This window comes from Arvicola amphibius, chromosome 5 (genome assembly GCF_903992535.2).
Source record: "Arvicola amphibius chromosome 5, mArvAmp1.2, whole genome shotgun sequence".
NCBI lineage: Eukaryota > Metazoa > Chordata > Mammalia > Rodentia > Cricetidae > Arvicola > Arvicola amphibius.
The window spans coordinates 48,263,382-48,284,277 of record NC_052051.1 but is presented as its reverse complement, the minus strand read 5'-3'; the positions used below and the strand labels follow the sequence as shown (position 1 = coordinate 48,284,277).

General features: G+C 52.8%; 1 protein-coding gene across 4 annotated transcripts in view; it reads right to left on the bottom strand.

The window, feature by feature from the left end:
* The window catches only part of Kcnip3 (potassium voltage-gated channel interacting protein 3), a 71,304-nt gene extending 52,098 nt beyond the window's left edge, over positions 1-19,206 (bottom strand). Inside the window, exons 1-2 of one of the 4 annotated variants that reach the window (XM_038330463.1) lie at positions 19,088-19,206; positions 9,031-9,199 (exon numbers count right to left, since the gene is read on the bottom strand). In XM_038330463.1, coding sequence (XP_038186391.1) covers positions 9,031-9,199; positions 19,088-19,102 — 184 coding nt within the window. In that variant the 5' untranslated portion in view covers positions 19,103-19,206. The remainder of the gene's footprint in view (positions 1-9,030; positions 9,200-19,087) is intronic. The other 3 variants (XM_038330461.1, XM_038330464.1, XM_038330462.1) reach the window with 3 other exon arrangements.
* Between the last annotated feature and the right edge of the window lie 1,690 nt (positions 19,207-20,896).

Below are 20,896 nucleotides of genomic sequence, written 5' to 3'. Positions count from 1 at the left end.
AAAGGACGACACCAGAGGTATGACTCTGTGGGTCACACTAAGGGACTGGGGAGGCAGCCTTTCTCTGGGACCTCCTTACAATCTACAAGAGTTATCTTGGGACCCAATGGACTGTTTTCTCCCCACCTTCAGGGACCTGAGCAGGTCCCTGGAATTTGGGATGTGAGACCAGGGTGAAGGGTCTGACCCACACCTGGGGCAGGGTCAAGGCAATGACTGTGGCTACTCTGGCTGCCCTGGGTGTGACCTGGATTCCCATCACCACTCTGGAGCCTGAGGGCTTGTTCTGTAGAACCCTTGTGTACCTGGGAGAAGAAAGTCAGGATCCATTTTCTGAGTTCTTCCCTAAACATTCCCCTAAACATGGCCTGGAGAAGGGAGCAGCTTGGCACCTGGGAAGCAGGACTGCAGGGCACCACAGTTGCCTATAGAGATGGATGACATTGGCCTGGCCATGGGCCCCAGGTGACGTTCCTTCTGAACTTGCTAACTCCTGCACAGAAATTATCCACAAGGTAAGGAAGGGCCATGTCAGCCAGTAGGCAGAAAGGGTTATAGGTGGCAATGACCCAGGATTTCTTCAGCTGACTCCTTGCCTTGATACCTAAAAGCATAGCAGGGTGTAATCAAAGCCAGACTGTCCTAAGGGCCCTCAGTCTTGCTCCAGAGAGCCCTTTCATGGCCCAGGATTCCCCAACTATCTGCCAGAGCAGGCGGCTTGGGTGGGGCTTAGGGGCTGCTCTTGCTCTCCCCTTGCCTGCTCTGAGCTAGGCAACCTCCCTAATATAACCATCCTGGCCGGAATGAGGGTGTTCTAAAGACTTCTGTGCCCCTCCCTTGGGTTGTCAGACTGTTGGCACAATGGCTCCCAAGAAACTGAAATTTCTCCAGGAATCCTGTGCTAAGAGAAGGAACAGGCTGAAGACTGGTGCTATGTAAAGGAGGAGCTTGCTTCCAGAAGAGAGTCCACACAGCTGTGACAATCTGTCATGCCACCTTCTCCATGAGACTGGCCCTGGGCCTGGATGGGTCAAGGATGGACAAGACCACAAATGGACTAGGACGGCTTAGTTATGAAAACCTCCAGTCCTCTAGTTCAACCTAAGCCTCACACCAGAACCTTCCCAATGTGACCACATTGAATTAAACTCCTTTTCAAAATCTTTCACTATTATTTGTCTCATTGAGCGGCATATTGAAGATAAGCAGATGGGCCTAGCTTGTTAGGGTTGTGGGGACCTCAGGCTCTGAGCCTAATAACTCCAGTGATATTTCTGGCTGAACCTTCTTCTAATCAGGTATAAGTCATTGCATTCTTACTAAGAAAAGAGGGGAGGACAGACAGACATACTTCTAGAGGAGAGAACAAGAGAGCACCCAGGAGCCTTATGGTGCATTATACTATGGTGCATTATACAGGGGAAATATACACCAGCACCGGTTAACAGGTCATGGATGCTTGTTTATTGGCAAGGAAGCCGATCACCCCCTTCTCCTCTGGAGCAGGCATTATTATATGCGTTCTGAATACACACACACACACACACACACACACACACTATATGTATGTCAGATAAAGGGCCAGCCAAGTGTAGTCAGGAAAGAGCTGGAAGTCCCCAGATGGCAGGAGCAATGAGATGCTGAAGCAGGGTCATGGCCAGTGTCCTGTTGGTCCCGGTCCCTGGAGTCTCTTCTGGAACTAGTCTAGTCTTGCCATCTTTAATTCTACCCTCTTCTCAAAGCCCTTCTGGAGACAAAAGTCACCATGTGACAAGACATCAAAAGATGCCCTTTCTTCTGACAAGCTAGAAGGGTGGGCTCCTGGGTCCCCTCCCAGCTCTCTGAGCTGCCTACACTGGCACAGACTCTGACCTCCCTCTGGACAGCTTGGTGGTGGCAGACACCTGTCTTTTCAGCTTCTCATTCCTCTGACATTTTAAGTCATTATTAAATATCTAAGCCATCCATAGATTTGGAGATGGGCAAATCTACTGCAATTTCCTGTCTTTATCCTTAACATGTTCTTGGTGGGAGCGGCTCTTCAGGTAAAGGCACTTGCTGCTTGAGTCCGGCTCCCTGAGTTCTGTCCCTGGGATCCATGCGAAGGTGCAAGGGGGAGCTGACTCCACAGAGCTATCCTCCGATCCTTAAGCACACGCCGCAAGCCTGTGTGTGCACACGTGACAACAACAAAAGGCTATGTGGTAACCCAACAGCTCTCGGCTAGGCTTGGCTCTCCTGTGGTGCCCCAGGCTGGGCAGAAGAAAAGGCTGGAGACAGACTCCACCCCAGAGAGTGAGGTGTAGCATGTCACCCTTCTGGGTCCCCATTCTGCAGGATTCCCTCCCCTTCTGGGTCTGCAAGTGCCCACTGCCTGTCAGCAGGCCCTGCCAAGCCTGGATGAGAGGCAGAGGAAACAGCATAGAAGTGGCCTACTCTGAAACCTCCCCCAACCCCAGACCGGATCTAGGGCATAGGCTGGATCCCTTTGCCTCCTGCCCAGCCTTCCAGATACATGGGCTTCTGAGGAGCTGAAGAGGCTGCCATTGATAGATATATTCTATACACAGTCTCTCACACACTGGCTCCCTTTCTTTCCCTCTCTCTCTGCATGACAGCTCCAGATTGTCTCTGATGGAAGAGGAGTCCTCAGGGAAGGAGGGAGTTTACTTGTGCAAGATGGGGAGGGCTCTCTACAGCAGTTAGGCAGGCGTGGGTCTATATCTACTATGAAGATATGAATTGTCCCTGGCCAGCTCATCTCTCTCTCCAAACTTATAAGTCTGAAAGCCTTGGCTTGGCTCTCTGAGGGGGAAGGGGACCTTTTGTGGACGTCCAAGTCTCAAAGACCAATCCTGCTCCCAAGTCCCTAGTACCGTTATCCCTGCCTCCCAGAGGAGGGGCCCCAGTCCCCAGCCCCAAATGGCATCCTCCAGCACATGGTACCCCTGACCCAGCAAGGCAGCCCTCACCTCGAGCCAGGTTCCCGGAGATGAAGCGGAAGAAGAAGCTGATGATGTCACCCAGGTGCTTCTTACAGCCATGCTGACACTCCTGCAGCCTCGGGGAACAACCCTCACCACACCCTGACATGGCGCTGCTGGGGTCCTGTTTCTCTGCTCGCCTTTCCCAACCTGAGACTCAGCACCCTTCTTTTGCGAGGATGCCCTCCTCCGCTTCTAGCTTTTTTTTCCTCTTTCAATCTTTCAATGTCTCTCTTGGTCTTAGCCTCTCTCTTGGCCTCTCTTGCCAGTGCCTGCTCTTGGGAAAACGTCAAAGACGAGTAGCCTTTCAGCCCTTTCCCAGGAGATGTTGTGTCTCCCTGAGTCTGCGTGGTTCCTTCGCTTTTTCCCTCAGCCTCCAGGACCCAGGACCTCACTGGTGCCCAGATGGAAGTGTCAGCCGGTGCAGAAATCCTGGATGGGGGTGGGCATTGCTCTGGCACCTTGGGAGGAGGTGGCATCCAGTGTGACTTGCAGCTTACAGGGTGTGAACCTCACAGGCCCAGGGTTTCTCTGCAGCCTGCTCCCACCCCACCCCAGTCTTTGGCCTCCCTTTTATACCTGGCTTCTGTGCATCCATCCTGCATGTCTGAGAGGAAGAGGATGGAGAGGGGAAGGAAGTGGTCTCTCTGATGAGGACGGGGCAATCCAGAGCACGGCTGGAGCAGGAACTTCTGCCTCCCTTTACTGAGCACCTAGTAAATGCCAGAGCTTGCTGTTGTCCTCTGGCTACCAAGGAGGCACCCAGTCATCAAAATGACCCCGTGAGCTCTGTGTGATCAAGAGTGGCAATCCTGTGGGCCTTCCCTCAGCTTTTACTTACAGACATCAGGATCTGTCAGAGGGACAAATACGCCCAGAAAGAAACTGCTATTCTAGGGCTGACTGTGTAGTGCAGTCAGGATAACGCTCGGCTGGTGTGCATGAGGCCCTGGGTTCAATCCCCAGCACGGGGGTGGGGAGGGATAGACGTGATAGCTCACACCTTTAATCTCATCACTCTGGGACTGGAGATAAGAGGCTTAGAAGTTCAAGGTCAGCCTTGGCAAGTTTGAGGCCAACGCAGAATAGCTGAGAGCCTATCTTAAAGCAGAACAGAAAAACAAAACAAAACAAAACAAACAAAAAAAAAGTGCCATTCCTCCTGTTCCTTGCAGTCCACGTGGCTTAGTTCTGGCCAATGAACGTAAGCAGTCTTCTAGAAAGTCTTCTAGAACTTTCTTCTAGAAAGCCTTCTAGAACTTTCTATGCCCGTGTTGTCTTGCTGACACAGCAGCAGCACTTTCTCCCTCCATGTGCCTCTTTCTTCCCGTTGCCTGGAATGATGCGGTAAGGGCTGGCGCTGAAGCTCCCACTCTGCCGCTAAGCAGGACAGGGCTGAAGAACCAAGCTTGCAAGCTTCTGTTCCTTCCTAACTCAAATGGAGCTGCTGTTACGTATGGATGCAGGCGAGTCAGACTGCTTCCTCGAAGGTAGGCACATTGTGGGCTGCACACGACCAGGCCAAAACCCAAGCGCGGTATTTGGTGACACTTGCTGTGTACCTGGTCATGGATGCTGCGCTGAGCTGTTTACTGAGCACACACAAAGGCAGTACAGCAGGCCCAGCGGGCAGTTCTAGCCCTGGGTGTCTTGAGCCAGCATATTCAGTAACTGTGAATGTTAATGTGTGTGAGGAAAGCTGTAACATCCTCAGGGTCCATGCAGGTCCCAACAGGAGAATGGCATGCACTCAATTTTCCAGAAAAACATGTTTCTTTGGCAAGATTTTCTTTCTTCTGAATACAGCTAGTTGCTGGCTACCACAACCGGGCTGTTGTAGAGACGGACAGAAGACAGAGCCAGGGTGCCATGAGCTCTGAGCTAATCCCCAGAAACTGGGCATCTACCTCTAGCCCCAGGCCTCGTGGACCGTGTGCGTATCTATCACCACATATACTGAGGTGGGTGAGGTCCAAGCCAGGGCGGAATATGCTGAGGCTGGGGTGGACAGGTAGGCAGGCAGCTCAGCCCCTAGTTGCTTTGTCTTCCTTCTCAACCACGCTCCCACTGGTTCAAGAGACTGTTCAAGGAGGGAAATCCCATGTGACTGACAGGCAGAGTGGCGGGGAAAGGTGACACCCAGCAGTGAAGCCCCTCAGGGCAAGGGCAGTGGAAAGGGACGTCTTTCCAGTCTTCGTGGTGGGGAGAAAGCTGCGCACAGCTGCTTTGTGCACTGCCTGAAAGGAGAGGTGGCCTGAGAGACTGTTTCCCATTGATCATGGCCTGTGGTTAACCATGGGGTCAGGGGTCAGGGAGGTGGAAGGGCCATGGTCGGAGAGGGACCCATTTGGGGAATGAATCCTTTCTAAATGCTCCTGAGAGGGTGCCAGGGCTTGGCAGGTGCCTGGAAGCCTCGGAGCCAGGTGGCCTCTCCTCTCCGCTGCAGCACCTGCCCATAAACAAAGTACCACTTATCCCATTGGGCTTACATTACTCAGCCTTCAAGAGAAGAGCCTCCTCTTCCCTGCTGCCCTGGCTGCAGCTGGTGCCATGTGCCCGGTCAACCAGCAGGTGGCAGCCGAGCTCAGCTGCAGCTAGCGATTGTAACCAAGGACCACTAGAGCCTCACTCAGATTGCCTAGACCCTGGCTGCAGACCCCCCAGCGCTCCCGCTACAGTACTTACTACACACAGATACATAACTGTCATTGACCAAGGGTTTTGTTCCTTGTTCTGCCATTCTCTCCCGACTGCTGGCACAGCTGGCACAATAGAGGTGTCAGCTAAAGACCAGGAATGGCTGGAAGCAGCTGCAAGATTCAGGCACGGTGGTACACAGGACATGGTACTAAACACGAGCTACTGCTCTGTCCAGAAGGTGGCCCAGGGACCAGGTGAAGCCAGGAGGTGGTCCTTCGGTCATTCTACCTGCTCAGTGCTTCCCTTGTCTTCTATGCTTTGGGTTCCAGGTGAGAGAGCTTAGATTCTGAAGGAAGAAGCCCCAAGAGGAGACACCCATGGGGCTGTTGCCTAGAGGCTGAGATGGTACCTGGCCCCTCTTCTCAGTTAGAGAGAATGGGCCAGATACACAGAGTAGCAAGAAGACAGTGTTTCAGCTCAGCAGCTTCTCTGGGAATCCTAATGGCACTCATGACGGGGATTACTCCCGCAGCAGGGCCACGGACGGTGTAGTCTTCTGAGGAGTGAAGTCTTGGTTTGCTCGATTAAGAACTCGGGAACTCTGGAGTGGATCAAAGATGGTCTCTCTGGGTGGCAGCTCAAGCGCTGGAAGAGCATCTGTTCTCTCTTGAGTCTGGACTGATCCTGTGACCTGCATGGCTGATGAGCCTGTGGGCCTGCACTTTAGGGGAGGGGCGGGAGCTCATCCTCAATTCCATGAATGGCTGTGTTGTGCGGCACAGACACAAGCGCTACTCAGCATGGGTGGCATTTCCCACGGTGGCAGCCAGACCTGAGCTTTATCCTGTACCGGTTCCCTGCTCCTTTAGAGTTGCTGTGACCTTCCCCAGACTTGGGGACCCTGCCTTCTGTTTTGCTCAGGTTGCCAGGACCCTAGGTCATTCTGGGAAAGAGTTCATTCTAAGTCAGGTCATTGAAGAAACCCAAATCTCCCAGGCCTCTCAGGGAGGCCAACTTGAGAAGCAGGTCTGTCCAGTTGGTGGCATCAGCTACACCTGAAACCATGCCTGGGAAGGCATTCTGCCAGGAAGGGCCACCCACAGAGCAGGCTGGAGTCACAGTTCTGGCACACCACATGGAGGAGATGTCCCCAGGGTCCTGGGCTGAGAATAGGTGCTTTTGGGTGGGAGGGTCAAGCTTCCTGCCCTGCCCCTGGGCCCATGCATCTTAGAGACCACTGCCGCTGTCCCCTTGGGTAGTCTCTCTCAGGGCACAGCCTCAATTGGACCAGCCCCTGCACCGCTACTTGGACGGCCCTGAGTCCTGCCCCATTCTGTATTTAGGTCCCAGCTCACTCAAGTCTCAGGGGCACTGTGCTGGGCCTTGACCTCTGCTCCCAGCCATCCCGGATATCTGTTTTTTCTGAGCCTACTGGTGAATGGAAAATAACCAGCAGCAAGGGCGGCAGCGTCTGGGGCCCTGGGCCGCCACAGGCACCCAGTGCTCAGGATACCGTGGCAGGTCTCCCTGGACATGTGACAAAGATGCCCTGAATGCTGCTTATTGTTCTATGCACCTGGACTGGAGAAGCCGACTCATCAACCAGAGCATGGCATTTCACATGCGCAGAAAACCTCCCTTGTGTCACATGGGTGGTGTCCTCCCTGAGGGATGCGGATGGATGTTTAGACTGAGTAACTGAGGCTGAGGAACTCACCCAAGGGAGTCAGGGTGTATGGGGTCTCCATACCCCAGTCTGTGGTGTCCCCGCCCCAATCGCTGGAGAACCCGACGAGTCATTTGTCTCTTTTAGTGCCTGTGGACTCCTAAGTAAAATGAAGCAAGAGGCAGACAGCAGCACCAGCTTCACACGGCTTGCTTCCCGTCAGTTGTATCTCCTCTCAGTGCCTGGCAACTTCCGATAAACATGTCTGTCCATGCAAACACAGACCGGGCTGCACTGGTCCACGCTAGCCTGGCCCTACCCTCTACTGTACCTCTTAAAGGAGTAATTGGGAAAAGGGTTGCCCTTTAAGAAGCCACCCAGAATGGGGCAGGGCCCTTGGTGTGGCCGTTGCCATCCTGTGGTAACCGTGAACACACTCTGTTTGTTTTCTAACTCTCCACCCTTGCCACCTCGGGTGTGCGGGCCCATCCAGAACCACTACCGCCTGGCAGATAGGGCCTGCGGGTCAGAGTGGGCATCGTGAAGAAAAGCAGAGGGCTTCAGCAAGCCCTTGATGCTAGCTGTCACTCAGGGTGACAGGTGTCAAGGGGCGCTCTGAGTTTGAAGGGGGACAGAAAGTGAGCCATGAGTCCCTTGGACACACTCAGAGGCCACACAAGAGTGCCACAGCTCCTTTTGCTCTTGGTGCCCACCGCGGGGGACAGTGGGAAATATTTCACCCCAGTGCAGATCACACAGCACCATGAGGGTAGGACTAAATATGTTCTGCTGCCCGCAGGATCACAAAACAGCTGGGGAGGGGGGCATGAAGTCTTCCCACATGTTCTAGCGCTTCTGTGGAAAAGGCTCAGAGACAATGTCAGCTGAGAGTGACGGAGCAGCCCACCAAAGCCAGGCTTCTTGTGGAATGGAATAGAGCAATGAGCAACTTGGGGTGGGCTTTGCAGATAAAGATGGGGTCGCTGCAGCCTCGTCTCCTCATGCGCATGCATGCACAGGCCACCGTGCCTGTCATCCCTCTTCTGCTCATGAGCACCCTCCCACCTGGGACGCCAGGAACACTGCCTGTGCCCATTGTCCAACAACAGACCGAGGCTCCCTGGAACTCACACAGCAAGAAAGCTGATTTGTTTAAGAAAACACGTAAAGCAGGTCTCCTGGCCGAGCATGCACCTCGTCCTGGTGATAAACTCTCATACATGCCTCTGTGCCAATAAAAACATGCGCACTGTCAACACCATCTCCGCACCATGAGCGCCTCAGAACCCCAGCCTCTGTCTCTAGGTGCATGGGGCAAGAAGCAGGAGAACCTAGATTAAGGTGTTTTACCACCTCGCCCTATGGGTGGGTCCAAAGCCCGTTTCTATAGAGAACTTAGAAAGGATGTGTGGCATGTTCAAGGCAGCGCCACTGGGGAGTGCTGGGTGGGGCAGAGCCTGGCTTCCCAGCCTCCAGCTGCCTCGATCCCTGTCCCACCTGTGTGTGACCCCACTCCTCTGTCCCCGTGGGCCACAGCCCTGCACCACAGTCATGTACTGGAGCTCAGTTCTGCGTGGCACAAGGCATCCGTGAGAAGAGGATATGAACAAAGAGAGACGCAATTTCTCAGCAGAGGTGAAGGAAATATGGTCCAGAGAAGTGGCTCTGTGGTCTCGGGCAGACAGGGCTCAGAGCGATCTATACCCTCTCTCTCTCTGGACCCAGTCGCTCTTGTCCTACCTGAGCCTTGCGGGGCAGCACTGGACAGGATCCACTTGATCAAGCAGCAGCGCATCAGGGCCTGGCGGGTGAACCTTGGCCTCTGCCACTTGAGGCCTTCCTTTCTGTTCAGCGGTCCGCGCCCAGGGTCTCCTAGGAGGCTGCCGTCTGATGCCTTCATTGCTTCCTGCTAGGGAATAGACATAGGGGACATTAATATGGGCACACAAAGGGAACTTCCAGAAGGTCCTATAGGCCACTCTGATATCCTGAGTGAGGCCAGTCCTAACGAGAGAGAGAGAGAGAGAGAGAGAGAGAGAGAGAGAGAGAGAGAGAGAGAGAGAGAGAGAGAGAGCTGCTGCCCCGCCATCCCTCCATGTTTTTCTTTCAATTCTACACTCAGGCTCTGGCATAGGGTGGGTCCCTGGAAGAAGGTTCCAGAGAAGTGAGCCCAGACTTGTTCATCTGAAGCTCGCCCCTCCACAAGCCAGGCTGCCAGAGCTGAAGGATTTCTTCAAGAACTGACTGAGGCCTGGAGAAGAGAGAGGTGTCACACAGAGGACACAGTGAGGTAGGGGCCTTGCTTGGCCTGAGTTCTCACCTGGAAGTGAGCTGAGGGGAGATGAAGTCTGTGTGAACACCTGGGCAGAATCCCCGCCAAACTTGATGACCTAAAGAAGCTTGCCCATGGCTGTGTGGCCAGTCAATTAGGGGAAGCTGGGGGTTAAGAGACAGTAAATCAGAAAAGGTCAGCCTGGAACCACTGTGGAGGACCCAGAGCACAGGGATTTGTTTGCCTGTAGCAATCCTGCCCTTCAATCCCGGCTGTCAAATTGCCATCATCAGTCCTTAGGGGTGGCAGGGTAGCTCCTGGTTGGGCAGGCGGCAGTCAGTCACAATGGCCCCTCTGGGTATCGGTTTGCTTTGTCTATGCCCAGTCTCGCACTAGCACAGCAACGGGACAGGTATGGTCCTGGCTCACCCATCACACCCAGAGGAACAGCCCTCCGCTCCTCCCCTTTCCCAAGGCTCACTTGCAGCCAGGAACATTGCTGTGGAGGGAGGGGGTTGCCAATGATGGGGACGGAGGCATCTCCCTGTGCGGACTGTGTTTACACACTTGCATGTTCAGACCCACATATAGGTACTCACACATGCATCCACAGACCTACACACAGGCACATGCTCACGCACACCATGCCCCTGGCTGGACCAGAGGCGCCTTCTACATTATTAAACATTTCATTCAGGAGAGAAATGACCTCGATGAATAAAATCTGTATGTTGGTCAAGGAGGGGGGCAGGGTTGGCCGGGCAGCTATTTCATTATCTCATGAATTCACTGCTGAAGACTCTGCTTGTGGGGAGGGGAGGAGAAACCGGGAGCGTCAAGCCTCACCCCCCACTGACCCCTACTCCCACCTGAAGTGCTGGCACCACAGATTTTTGTCTCAAATCCTAGATCGGTGTGGTGGACCCTGTGATTTCTCCTACCGTGCCTGTTGGTCTGAGCTTGTCATCTTGTTGTTACCACCGGGTGAGTTGGGTCACATCACATTTTTACAGCCAAGAAAACTAATCCATGAGGAGTCTGGGGACACACTACACTGTGACATGGCATTGGGACTCCAAAGTTTGGGTAATGCTGGCCACAGGCTTCCAAAGTAATTGCTCGTGGGACTAGGTTCCTAGAGAGATTTCAGAAGGTGGGGGTTGGGGCCCCCAACCTCCCTAACCAGATGGACAGTCTCCGAAAGCAACTGTTATTGAATGCCCTCGGATAGCAGGTCCTGGTACCATTTTTCTCCCTGGTAGACAGAGTGATGTCTAGACACCTGAACTGGCTTCCTCTATCTGTATGGGTTGCCAGAAATCTCTCTTCGAGCCTCTCCGGACAAATGCTGTGACAATTTCCTTTCTTGAGGGAGCAGAAATCTGGGAAAAGAAGAAGGACAGAGGGAAGGGAGGCAGCCTGTCCATATCCGCCCCCTGAGAGGCGTCAAGCCTATGTCCGGGGCCAGCACACTGTGAGGGAGGCAGGAGCAGGGAGGTGTGAGCACGGGTCATCCTCATGAATATTTGACACTTGTCTGTCTGGGAGAGGGTCTGATTGAGCTGCCAAGGAATGTTAAATAGCTCTTCTGACACCCTCTTCTTGCCTCCTAGGCTCAAAGGCATGGAGGGGAGGGAGGAGACCCCACTGCCCCCTCACCCTTGTGGGTTTCTGTGAGGGGAGGTGACAGAGTGAGGGCTGCTGGGTCAGTGAGGACAGTGGAACCGAAATTAAACATCCCTTTGCCCCTGCTTGGAGTCCCTGAAGGCTGCCTGTCACTTGGCAAATCAAACCATGTCACGTGCCTGCCCCCAGCTCTCTGCTCTTCACAGACTGCCTCTCTCCACAGCACTTCCTGGGTATCTGCTGCTCCCTGCCCTGGACATTTGCCCGCTGGGTGCTCAAGGCCACACTCAGGTGTCAGACCCCTGGAGCACTGTTCTAACTAGGTCACTCCCATGTGCCTCCGTCTCAATCTCTGTTGCTGCACCTCCTTTCTTTAACAGAATATATATGGAATATGGAATACATGGAATATGGAATACATACATATATATATATATATATATATATATATATATATATGGAAAATAGCATATTATTCTGCTGTCTTAGGTCCCTCCAGAAGGGCAGCTCTGAGACTCGTGTATGTGTGCACACACTTCTATGTGTACCTGTGTAAACTGTTCTTTCTGTCACAGAGCCTGGTATCTGACAGCCTCTTACTTCATAAACTTCACAGTAAAAGGACAATCTATTCAGAAGAAACATGCACAGACGTGTCACCAATGGGGACAGAGATGGCACATGAGCACCTGGGAAAATGCCATCTTCTGCCACCAGGGAGCCAGCAAGATGGCTCGGTGGCTAAAGCACCTACAGCACAAGGCTGATGGATGACCGGAGTTTGATTCCCACAACCCACACCAAGGTGGAAGGAGAGGACAGACTCCACAAAATTGTCCTCCGACACCAATCACACACACACACACACACACACACACACACACAAGGGAATGTGCACGCTCAAATAAACGCATTTTTTAAAAAAATCACCATGAGAAACACTTCATGCCTGAAATAAAAAAAAAAAAAAAGCAAAAACAGTAAATTAAATGCAGACCTGGTCACAGCTGCCTGGCCACTGGGGAGACAGAGTGCTTTAGCAACTCTGGAGAAAAGGTTGGAGGTCCTTAGAATGGAACAAACAGCTCACACATAGTCTGGCAATTGCCTGCTTGGGTATTTGTCCCAGGTGGTTGAAAATTTATGTTTAAACAAACCCTTATAATTGAATATTCATGGTAGTTTTATTTGTAAAAACCCCAAATTGGAAACAGCCAGATGTCCCTCAGTAGAGGATGATGAAACCAAGGGTACGGTTGTCCCAGAAAGTCCAAACCATGAGAAGAGAGGAGCTGGACACCCATCACAACTTGGATGAAGACTCAGAATTAAGCGGAACGGAAAAGCCAGTCCTGAAAGGTCACCTGCCACGTGAGTCTGTTTACACAGCATTTTGAAATGACAGCACGTTAGCAAGGGAGGGCAGATTGAAAGGCCAAGGATGGGATGGGGGGAAGGGCAGAGGGAGGAGAAAAGTGTGGTTACTGAAGGGTAAACCAGAAGGACCTCTGGGGGCAGAGCTCCCTTGTTGCGTGTGTTGTGTACTGATGGTAGGGATGGATGCACGAACTGCAGGTGATGACGTTCGAACAGCCACACACATACTGGGGCAACTTGAATGATATTGGTGGCTGCATCAGTGTCTCTACCATGGGCGGGATAATGTTCCAGCTGGGTTTTTTTTTTTTTTTTTAAATAGGATCTTACTATTTAAACCTGGTTAGTCCAAAATTCACAGATTCACCTGCCTCTGCCTCTTGAGTGCTGGGATTAAAGGCCTGCACTACACATCCAGCTGGTACTAGGTTTTTCCTTTTCTTTTTTTTTCTTCTTTCTTTTTTTTTTTTTTGACTCAGGGTACCATATGTCCCAGGCTGGCAAAATGGATGTGGGGTCTATCTATGTTCTTTCTCACCATGCTTAATTCAGTAGAAGTTTCCTTTGGAGCTGATGAGCTGGCTTAGTGAGTAGAAGCACCTGGGGCCAATCCTGGGAAACTGGGGACTTGTAAAGAAAAGAACTGACTTTTTTTTTTCTTCTTTTTCTTTTCTCTTTTTAAAAATTTTTTATTTTTTATTTTTTGGTTTTTTGAGAGTTTCTCTGTAGCTTTGGAGCCTGTCCTGGAACTAGCGCTTGTAGACCAGGCTGGCCTCGAACTCACAGAGATCTTCCTGCATCTGCCTCCCGAGTGCTGGGATTAAAGGCGTGCACCACCACTGCCTGATTAAGAACTGACTTCTGAAAATTATCCTCTGACCTGTATACCTGTGCATGTGGGATGGAGTGGAGAGGCTATTGCCAGATGCTTAGGATGTGCTGAGGTGTGGGCAGGGATGCAGGTGTCAGAATCAGAAACTTGTTCCCAGGGAGACAGAGGCCTCTGTCTACCCTGACAGTGGTCCATCTAGGCACTAGATACTGTTGTCCCAAGACAGCAAATCAGCCCCTTGGCCCCAACGTCTTACCACATGGTTCCCCACCCTACACAGGCTCCCCAAAAGCCATGATGCCCGTGGTACAGTTGTCCTGCACACTGCTCATGACCTGCAAGAAACACCTCCTGTAAGAGTCTGTCTGTCAAGAAGATGGAGTCAGATTATTGGGGTACCCAAAGGTGAGAACCTTGGCAGCTAGTGTAGTCCCTGGCCGCAGAGAACCCCAAATATCAACCCTGGGAAAGATTGATAGAGGCATTCAGTGGGCATATGCTACCCAAATGCTGTATAGGTAAAGGCTGACATACTTCTATCAAAATATCTAGCAGTTTTCCAGAGGTAAGTCATGCAAATATGTGCATTCTAAATGCATTGATATACACACTCACAAAGACACATATACATGTGTGTGTGCATGTGCACACACACACACACACACACACACACACACACACCACAAAAGAAGACGAGCACACTGCCTCATGGATGGAAATAGCAGTGAGAAGTTCTCTAAAAGCAACCAGGACACACTGGATGCTGGTGCAGAGGCTGCACCTTGCTTTGGGCAGGTGGGGGGATCTGGGACAGGCTGAAGTTATTTCAGGCAGCTGAGTGCAGAGGGAAGAGGCCCATAGCCAGTCAGCCAGAGACTTGAATGCTGGGCTCTCATGTTCTCACTGGGCAATCCTGGACCAGGTACTTGACTACCCCAAGCCCTGGTTTCTTCATCTGCAGATAGGGATCATAGAATGCCCTCCCAGAGGTACAGGAAACACAGGTGAAGTATTGCATGCCAACGAGCCCCCTACCCACCATGACGATTATCTTTCTGAGCCCAAGTTAGAGGTTGTATTGCCTGTGCAAGGCAGCAAAAGCAATCTCCAAACTCCAAACTCAGGAACCTTGTGCTTGGAGATCTAAGGGGCCAGGAGGGGTCTGCTACCTGGGGACCACATTGCCTGCCTGCTCATTTTTATTAAAAACAAAATAACCAAAACTCCAAAACCTCTATAGAATTAGAAGTGCTGCTAATGGTTGGGGCACTTATCCCATCTGACAGAAGTTCCTGGGCCTTGATGGGATATGGGTGCTCCAGGTTCTCACCCCACTTCCTTTCCAGGAAGACTGTCCTGAGGCCAGAGTCTGAGACAGATGTGGGGCTAATCTGCACCCCTCCTTTTACAGGGACTGCCTAGATGCATGCTGGCTCACCCAGCACCCACTGGTTGTTTGCTCTATTTCCATCGAACGGGACAGATGGCAGAAAGCGTTAGTGGGTGTTGTGTCGTGCAGGCCCCCAGGGACTGGGAATCTTTGCGATCCTAAGTCCGCCACCCACTCTGACACAGACAGATGTGAGCCAGGTAGTTCATCCTGGCAGGAGAAGCTGAGACAGTCACATGTCCCTGTAGGTGGGAGCATGTACTAGGATGTACATACCCGCACATGTGACATATATATATATATATATATATGTGCACATATATATATATATATATATATATATATATATATATATATGCACATGTCCCTGGGCCTCAGACTCGGGTGTTGCAGCAGCAGAGGAGGACGGAACTGGACAGTCCCAGTCTTGTGTCTGATGCCTGCTAACTTGCCAGGACAAGTGCTCCCCTGTCCTTGGCAATGAGGACGCTCCATAACTCAGGTTGACTTAAGCTGTTCATTAGTAACCTTCTCTGTCAGGATGCCTTCTTAGGGTATATTCTAGCAACCATATATATAGGGTTCAGGCGAAATGTGCTAGTGAAGGGTTTTATCCTTCTAGGAGGTTGGTGATATGAGACCATGGCACCGAGGGGCACAGTAACTTGTCTGTGTTCACACAGTTGATGTATAAAGGAGCTACTGCTGATCCCAGCCCCATCTGATGCAGAGGCAGGGCTCCCAGACCACAGGGGCAGCCCCGAGCCCTCACCAAGCCACTTCCTCTGCCGTCAGGACTCTCTAGTACCAAATAGTGAGGAGAGGAGCTGATGGGCTTGCCACTTTTCTGTATACTTATGGGGCATTGGTGACAGCTGCAGGATGGTATTCCCAGTTGCCCATAGGACAACACAAGGGCCTGAGCCCATCTGGGGCCCAGGCAGAGGTTATGGGCATATCCTAATCCCAGCAGGAAGTTAGAAGCCCAGAGAAAGGCAAGTTTGCTTCAGCGGCATGGGGGCAGAGCCCTATCCAGAACTGAGTTGCCTGGGACCACTGCCCAGAGAGCCCATCCAGAGAGGCTTTTACCGTAAGGCCTGGCATGGGCATGGCACCAGGTAAAAGGAGATCCTGTTTGTCCCAGAAGTCACCCATATGCTGAAGGCAGCGGAAGGCAGCGGTGATGGGGATGATGCCCTTAGCCTGGTGTCTCTGCTCTGCCTCACAGAGTAGGAGTGGGGGCGCAAGCCTGACAGAAGGGGCAGCTGGATGGCGTGCTGACACAGGACAGGGAGAGCAGAGGGACAGGCCCCTCTTGCTGTCCTCCTGCCCTGCCAGCTCCCCCAGCTCCAGCTCTGGCACTGCCACATGGCTGCTCTGTGCTCTGTGGTGTTCTAGGATGTGGGCTGATTGCAGCTGGCAGATGCACCTGTTCAACGGGGAAACATCAGTCAGCTGGGGCCAGGAGCTGGGGGAGCACTGTGAGTCACCCACACTGTGCACGCTTCCCGACAGGGCAGGGCTGTCCGAGGCAGAAACTCTCCTCCTCCTTCTCTGCCTTGAAAGCCCTCATGGAGGCCGTATGGGGGAGCCTGCAACTGCTGCTAAGAATCCTGGTGAGACCTAGAGGGTCAAGGGAGCAGAGGGTGCCCCTAAGGCCAACTCGAGCAGCCCAAGCAGCTCTTTACTTTTGTGGAAGATGAGGCTGAGAAACGGGGACTGGACTGAGGTGAGCTACGTTGCTAGAATGCTTTGCTGGTGTGTATGAAGCCCTGGGTTTGAGCCCTGGCACGAACTGGTATGGTGGGGCACATCTGTAACTCCACTCTCAGAACCTAGAGGCTGAGGACCAGAAGTTAAGCGCATTCTCTGGCACATAGCAAAGCCTTCTTGGGTGATAAGAAACAAAAGAAAAGAGGAGCGGAGAAGTAGGGGTTCTTTCACTCACACGTCTAGATCCACAGCCCTGAAAGGAGAAGTAGGGGTTAATGTAGGCAGGGGTTGTGTGGCTGAGGCAGAGTCCCACTTGTGTCATTAAGCAGCAGGCTGAAGGTACAAACGGGTCACAAACTCTAGAGTCAGCCCTCATTGGTTGCCTGGATAAAGGGGCGCTCCTCTCCCCTGGAGTCTGCTCCTGCCACTCCCTACCTCCCACCCCAACCCAGTGCTTGAGGTCTGCGCTCTGGAGGACAAGACAGAGTTCAAATCCAGTTCCAGCACCACTTGAAGCCTAGGATCCACCTCCTTTCCTCACCCGCAGAGAAAGAACGACACCAAGAACTACGTCGTGGGCTACATGGGGATAGTGGCTTAGAGGGAAAGGTGGTCCTTCAGGGCCACCTCCATCTCTACCCTATCTAGGTACTCAGTTATTGTCTTTTCGAACAGAATGGATTAAGGCCCATCTTGCAAGATGCTGGAGAGGCTCCCAGGGCCAAAGTGACCCATGAGAACACCTTGTCACTTCAGAATCTGGATGCTGTTGGCTCACTCCTCCTGACAAAGGGTTTGGCTCGGGAGACCTGCCACTGTGGTCAGTGCCCACTCCAAGCTTTGGCAGCATGAAGAATGAAGATGATAGTTTCCATTCTGCAGGGTCAAGTGGGGGCCAATAAAGAGGTGGCTGGGATGTATGGGGAGAAGGCAGGGGCATAACTTGGGGAGTAGCTATTGGCTTTTGCAAGTGGGACCAACTCCCAGCCTATGCTGCTGTGTGCCTTCTCCTGCTAGGGACAAAGCTTGTCTCATCATTGCCTGCTGGTACAGTACGGTGGGGCTTTCACCCAGTACCACCATCTCTGTGGACTAGGTTACACGTAGGAATCCAGGGGCAGGCATAAGATGATGAACTACATGGGTGCCCAATTCTGGTCATGGTAGAGGTCATAACGGCCAAGAGAATGGCCAAATGGACCGTGGGACTCTGGTCACTCACTCTGCCACCTAGTAGCGTTAGTGGTAGTTAAGGTCCCAAGGAGACTTCTGGAAATTAGAACTTCCAGAGAGGAGTGAGGAAAGGGTGCTGTCCCCTGCTGGTGGGCAGAGCCGGCTGTGTGCACATCTATGCACACGTGGCTGTAGAAATCCCTGTGTCTGTGGATACACAGAGTCACATTGCCTGACTCTGGAGGTGGAGCAGGGGCGGTCACAGGGTTTACATGACTGTGCTTACATGACTGTGAAGTCTCAGCTCACACTGAGGCTTGTGGGTGTACACAGCCCATGCTGCGTGCAGTGTGCATGTGAGTCTGGGACAGAGAGCTGCCAATGCTTCTGCCCTGCCAGTCCAGAGGTTGCGAGGGACACTTGTGCCTTTCCAGGAGCCCTGGTCTGGTACTCAAAAGGCTTTGTTCCATCTGCTCACTCTTCTGAGTCTCCTGGGCAATGGACCAAACAGAGCAGGGGTAGTATCCTTGATTCTGGGGCAGTATGGCCTGAGACCAGTCCACACCCCTCTCTGGGCTGCTTGTCTTCATGAGGAATGGACAGGGAGGGGGGCAGAAAGTCATCTCTTGGGAGCAGAGACTGCCAGATACCAGTCCAATGTCTATTCTTTTTATAAGACCTTGATTTCCTTATTTGGGATGTTCAACTGGACCTGGATCTGGTCCTTCCTCCTCCTAAGCAAGACCATCCTGGACTTTGGGCAGCATGCTGGGCTCCAGGCCAGACTCTCTGAGGGTCAACGCTAAGTTGGGGCACAGCTGAGTTTTCTTGGCTCCATCCTTCCCCTCACCTCACAACTGCTTCATGAACTCTGCCGGGTGCCTCTTTGCCTCCCCTCTCTTGCCATCTCCTGACAGCCCCATGGAGGTGGATGGAGCTGCTTGTGCCCTTATTAGGGGACCTCATGTTGCCTTAAGAAGAAGGGGGGGGTCTTCATTTGTTAACTGAAGGATTACTTGAAAACTGTGCTCATTGGCTAGCCCCCACGCACAAGACTCCTTGTGTCTCTATGCTCCCCTGTCTCACTAAGAACAATGAGGCTAGGTTCAGGGTCAGCTACCGGCATCCCTGCTCCAGGGACCTAACTGAACAGAACCAGCCACAGAACTAACCTCAAGCTTCTTTCTCTTCTGTCCAAATCACCCAGAGCTTCTTGCATCCAAAAGAGCCCCAACGATCTAGCCTTCCAGATAGGATGCCCCCAACAATCACTTCCCCTTATCGGGTCAGCTGGCATAGGGGGTCAAAGAAGGGGGCACTAGGAACACCTGTGAAGACACTCCCCAGTCAAGAGCAACACCTCAGCCCCAGATTCCCCCAAGTCCAGGCAAGCCACCAACCCATCAGCACCTACCTTGGTCCTCTGCATCTCCGCAGCTGACGGGGACTGTCACTAGCCTTCCCGCTTTGCAGCCCGAACAAGCCAGACTGCCTGGTCGGGCTGGCAGCTGCCTCATGTTTGCTTGGACCCAGACGCAATTGTCACTGGAGGTTTCTCCCCCGCCCCTGCCCACTCCTTCCATTCTCCCTCCCTCCAGGGTCTTAGCTCCACCTCTCCTCTGCCTCTTCCCTCCTCCCTCTTCTCTCCCCTTCCTTCCTCCCTCCCACTTTCTCTCCATCCCCTCCCCCAGTTTCTCTTTCTCCAGGGCTCCTAAGCCTGGTCTCTCAGCCTCTCGGTGCCCCTGGCTCTCATCCCCCTCTAATATGTGGTCCGTTCCCACCCTTCCTAGTCATGGGGAAAGTAGGGAGGCCACCCCAACACCAGTCCCTGCCCAGAACAAAGAGGGGAGCCCTTGGGATTACAACACTGAAGTGACTCCTGGGGTTCTTCCACCTCTACTGATCTGCGTTAGTCACCTCTGTGTAACCCCTCACAGCTCTTGCAATATGGAAACCTTCCTAGCTGAAGCAAGCACTTCACATTTCCCCAGTTTCAGGGATTCTGGGCAGTCAGGGGATCTCCCCCAGATCTCTAGGAGTAGGATCTGGGGATGGAAGAAGGAACCAGGGGTCCCAAGCATCCCCGGGAAGGCTCCTTCCTGCCCTATAAGAGATGAGCTCTTAGGCATTTTATCATCTCTTAGGGAACCCACCAGGAGCCAGGTGCCGAAACCTGCGCCAAGTTTCCCTTTTTGGCGCCCTGAGGAGCCTGCCTGTGCCAGTGGTTCCCATAGAAACGGAGCTGAGCCCGCCCCTCCTTCCCAGAAAGCCCTGAAGCACTTGCTTGCCCTCCCTACCCTGTCCCACCCCCTTTTTATTGAGTCAGCCAATTAGCTCCAGCTGTCAGACCCTGGGGGCAAAAACCCCGAGGCTGTAGATTCCCCAGAGGCAGGAATGCTGTCTCCAGAGGGGGGTGACAGCCCTGTCATCTGCTGGTCCGGACTCAATCTGGGCAAGGGACTCAGCTGATGAAGGGCTCTCTGGGAAAGGGGATGACGAGGACCGCGGAGGCTCCCAGGTCAGGGCCAGTCCTCCCAGCTGTCTTCTGGGCATTGGGCAAGTTTCCACAAGGAAGGGCAGGTTGAGGTCTTGTAGTCCTGAGTGGGCTCTGGAGTGAAGGGTCACTATCCCAGTCTATGCTAATGATGGAGAAACTCAGAAAAGTCTTCGCCGACCTGACAGCTATCCAGGCTGTTCTTTCCAATCAGAGCCAGTTCTGGGGGAATTTTCTACCCATCAGTTATAATTGTCCAAGATTCAGGGATCAACTTGGACACCGCTCATTACACAGCCCAGGAAAAATTACTCAGGGCACTTTCTGAGGAGACAGGGTCTTCTGAGCAGTCCACCCCAAGGCAGCACCTCTTTCTGGAGACTCACAAGTCTCTGCTTGGTACCCTTGCTGAGACACATTCCTTGGGAGTAACAGGCTGTGGCAGAGCAAGCCTAGTCCAGAGGCCTCCCCTCCTGGGCCTACCAGGCAGCCAGCAACCTCCTCCTACAGTCGCTACCCAGCAGGTACCCCCACATAAAACACAGGCACAAGGCAACTCAAGTTGCCTGACCCGCTTTCTTCCTTTGGTTATCGGAGATTTTTCCTCAATGCCCTCTGATATTTCCAAGGTCCTTCCAGAATTTCTGGAAGTTGGAGGCATGAATAAGAGCCAAAGCAAGAGTCCTCAAGTGAACCTCAGCCTTGCTCTGCCACGTGGGGATGGACTGT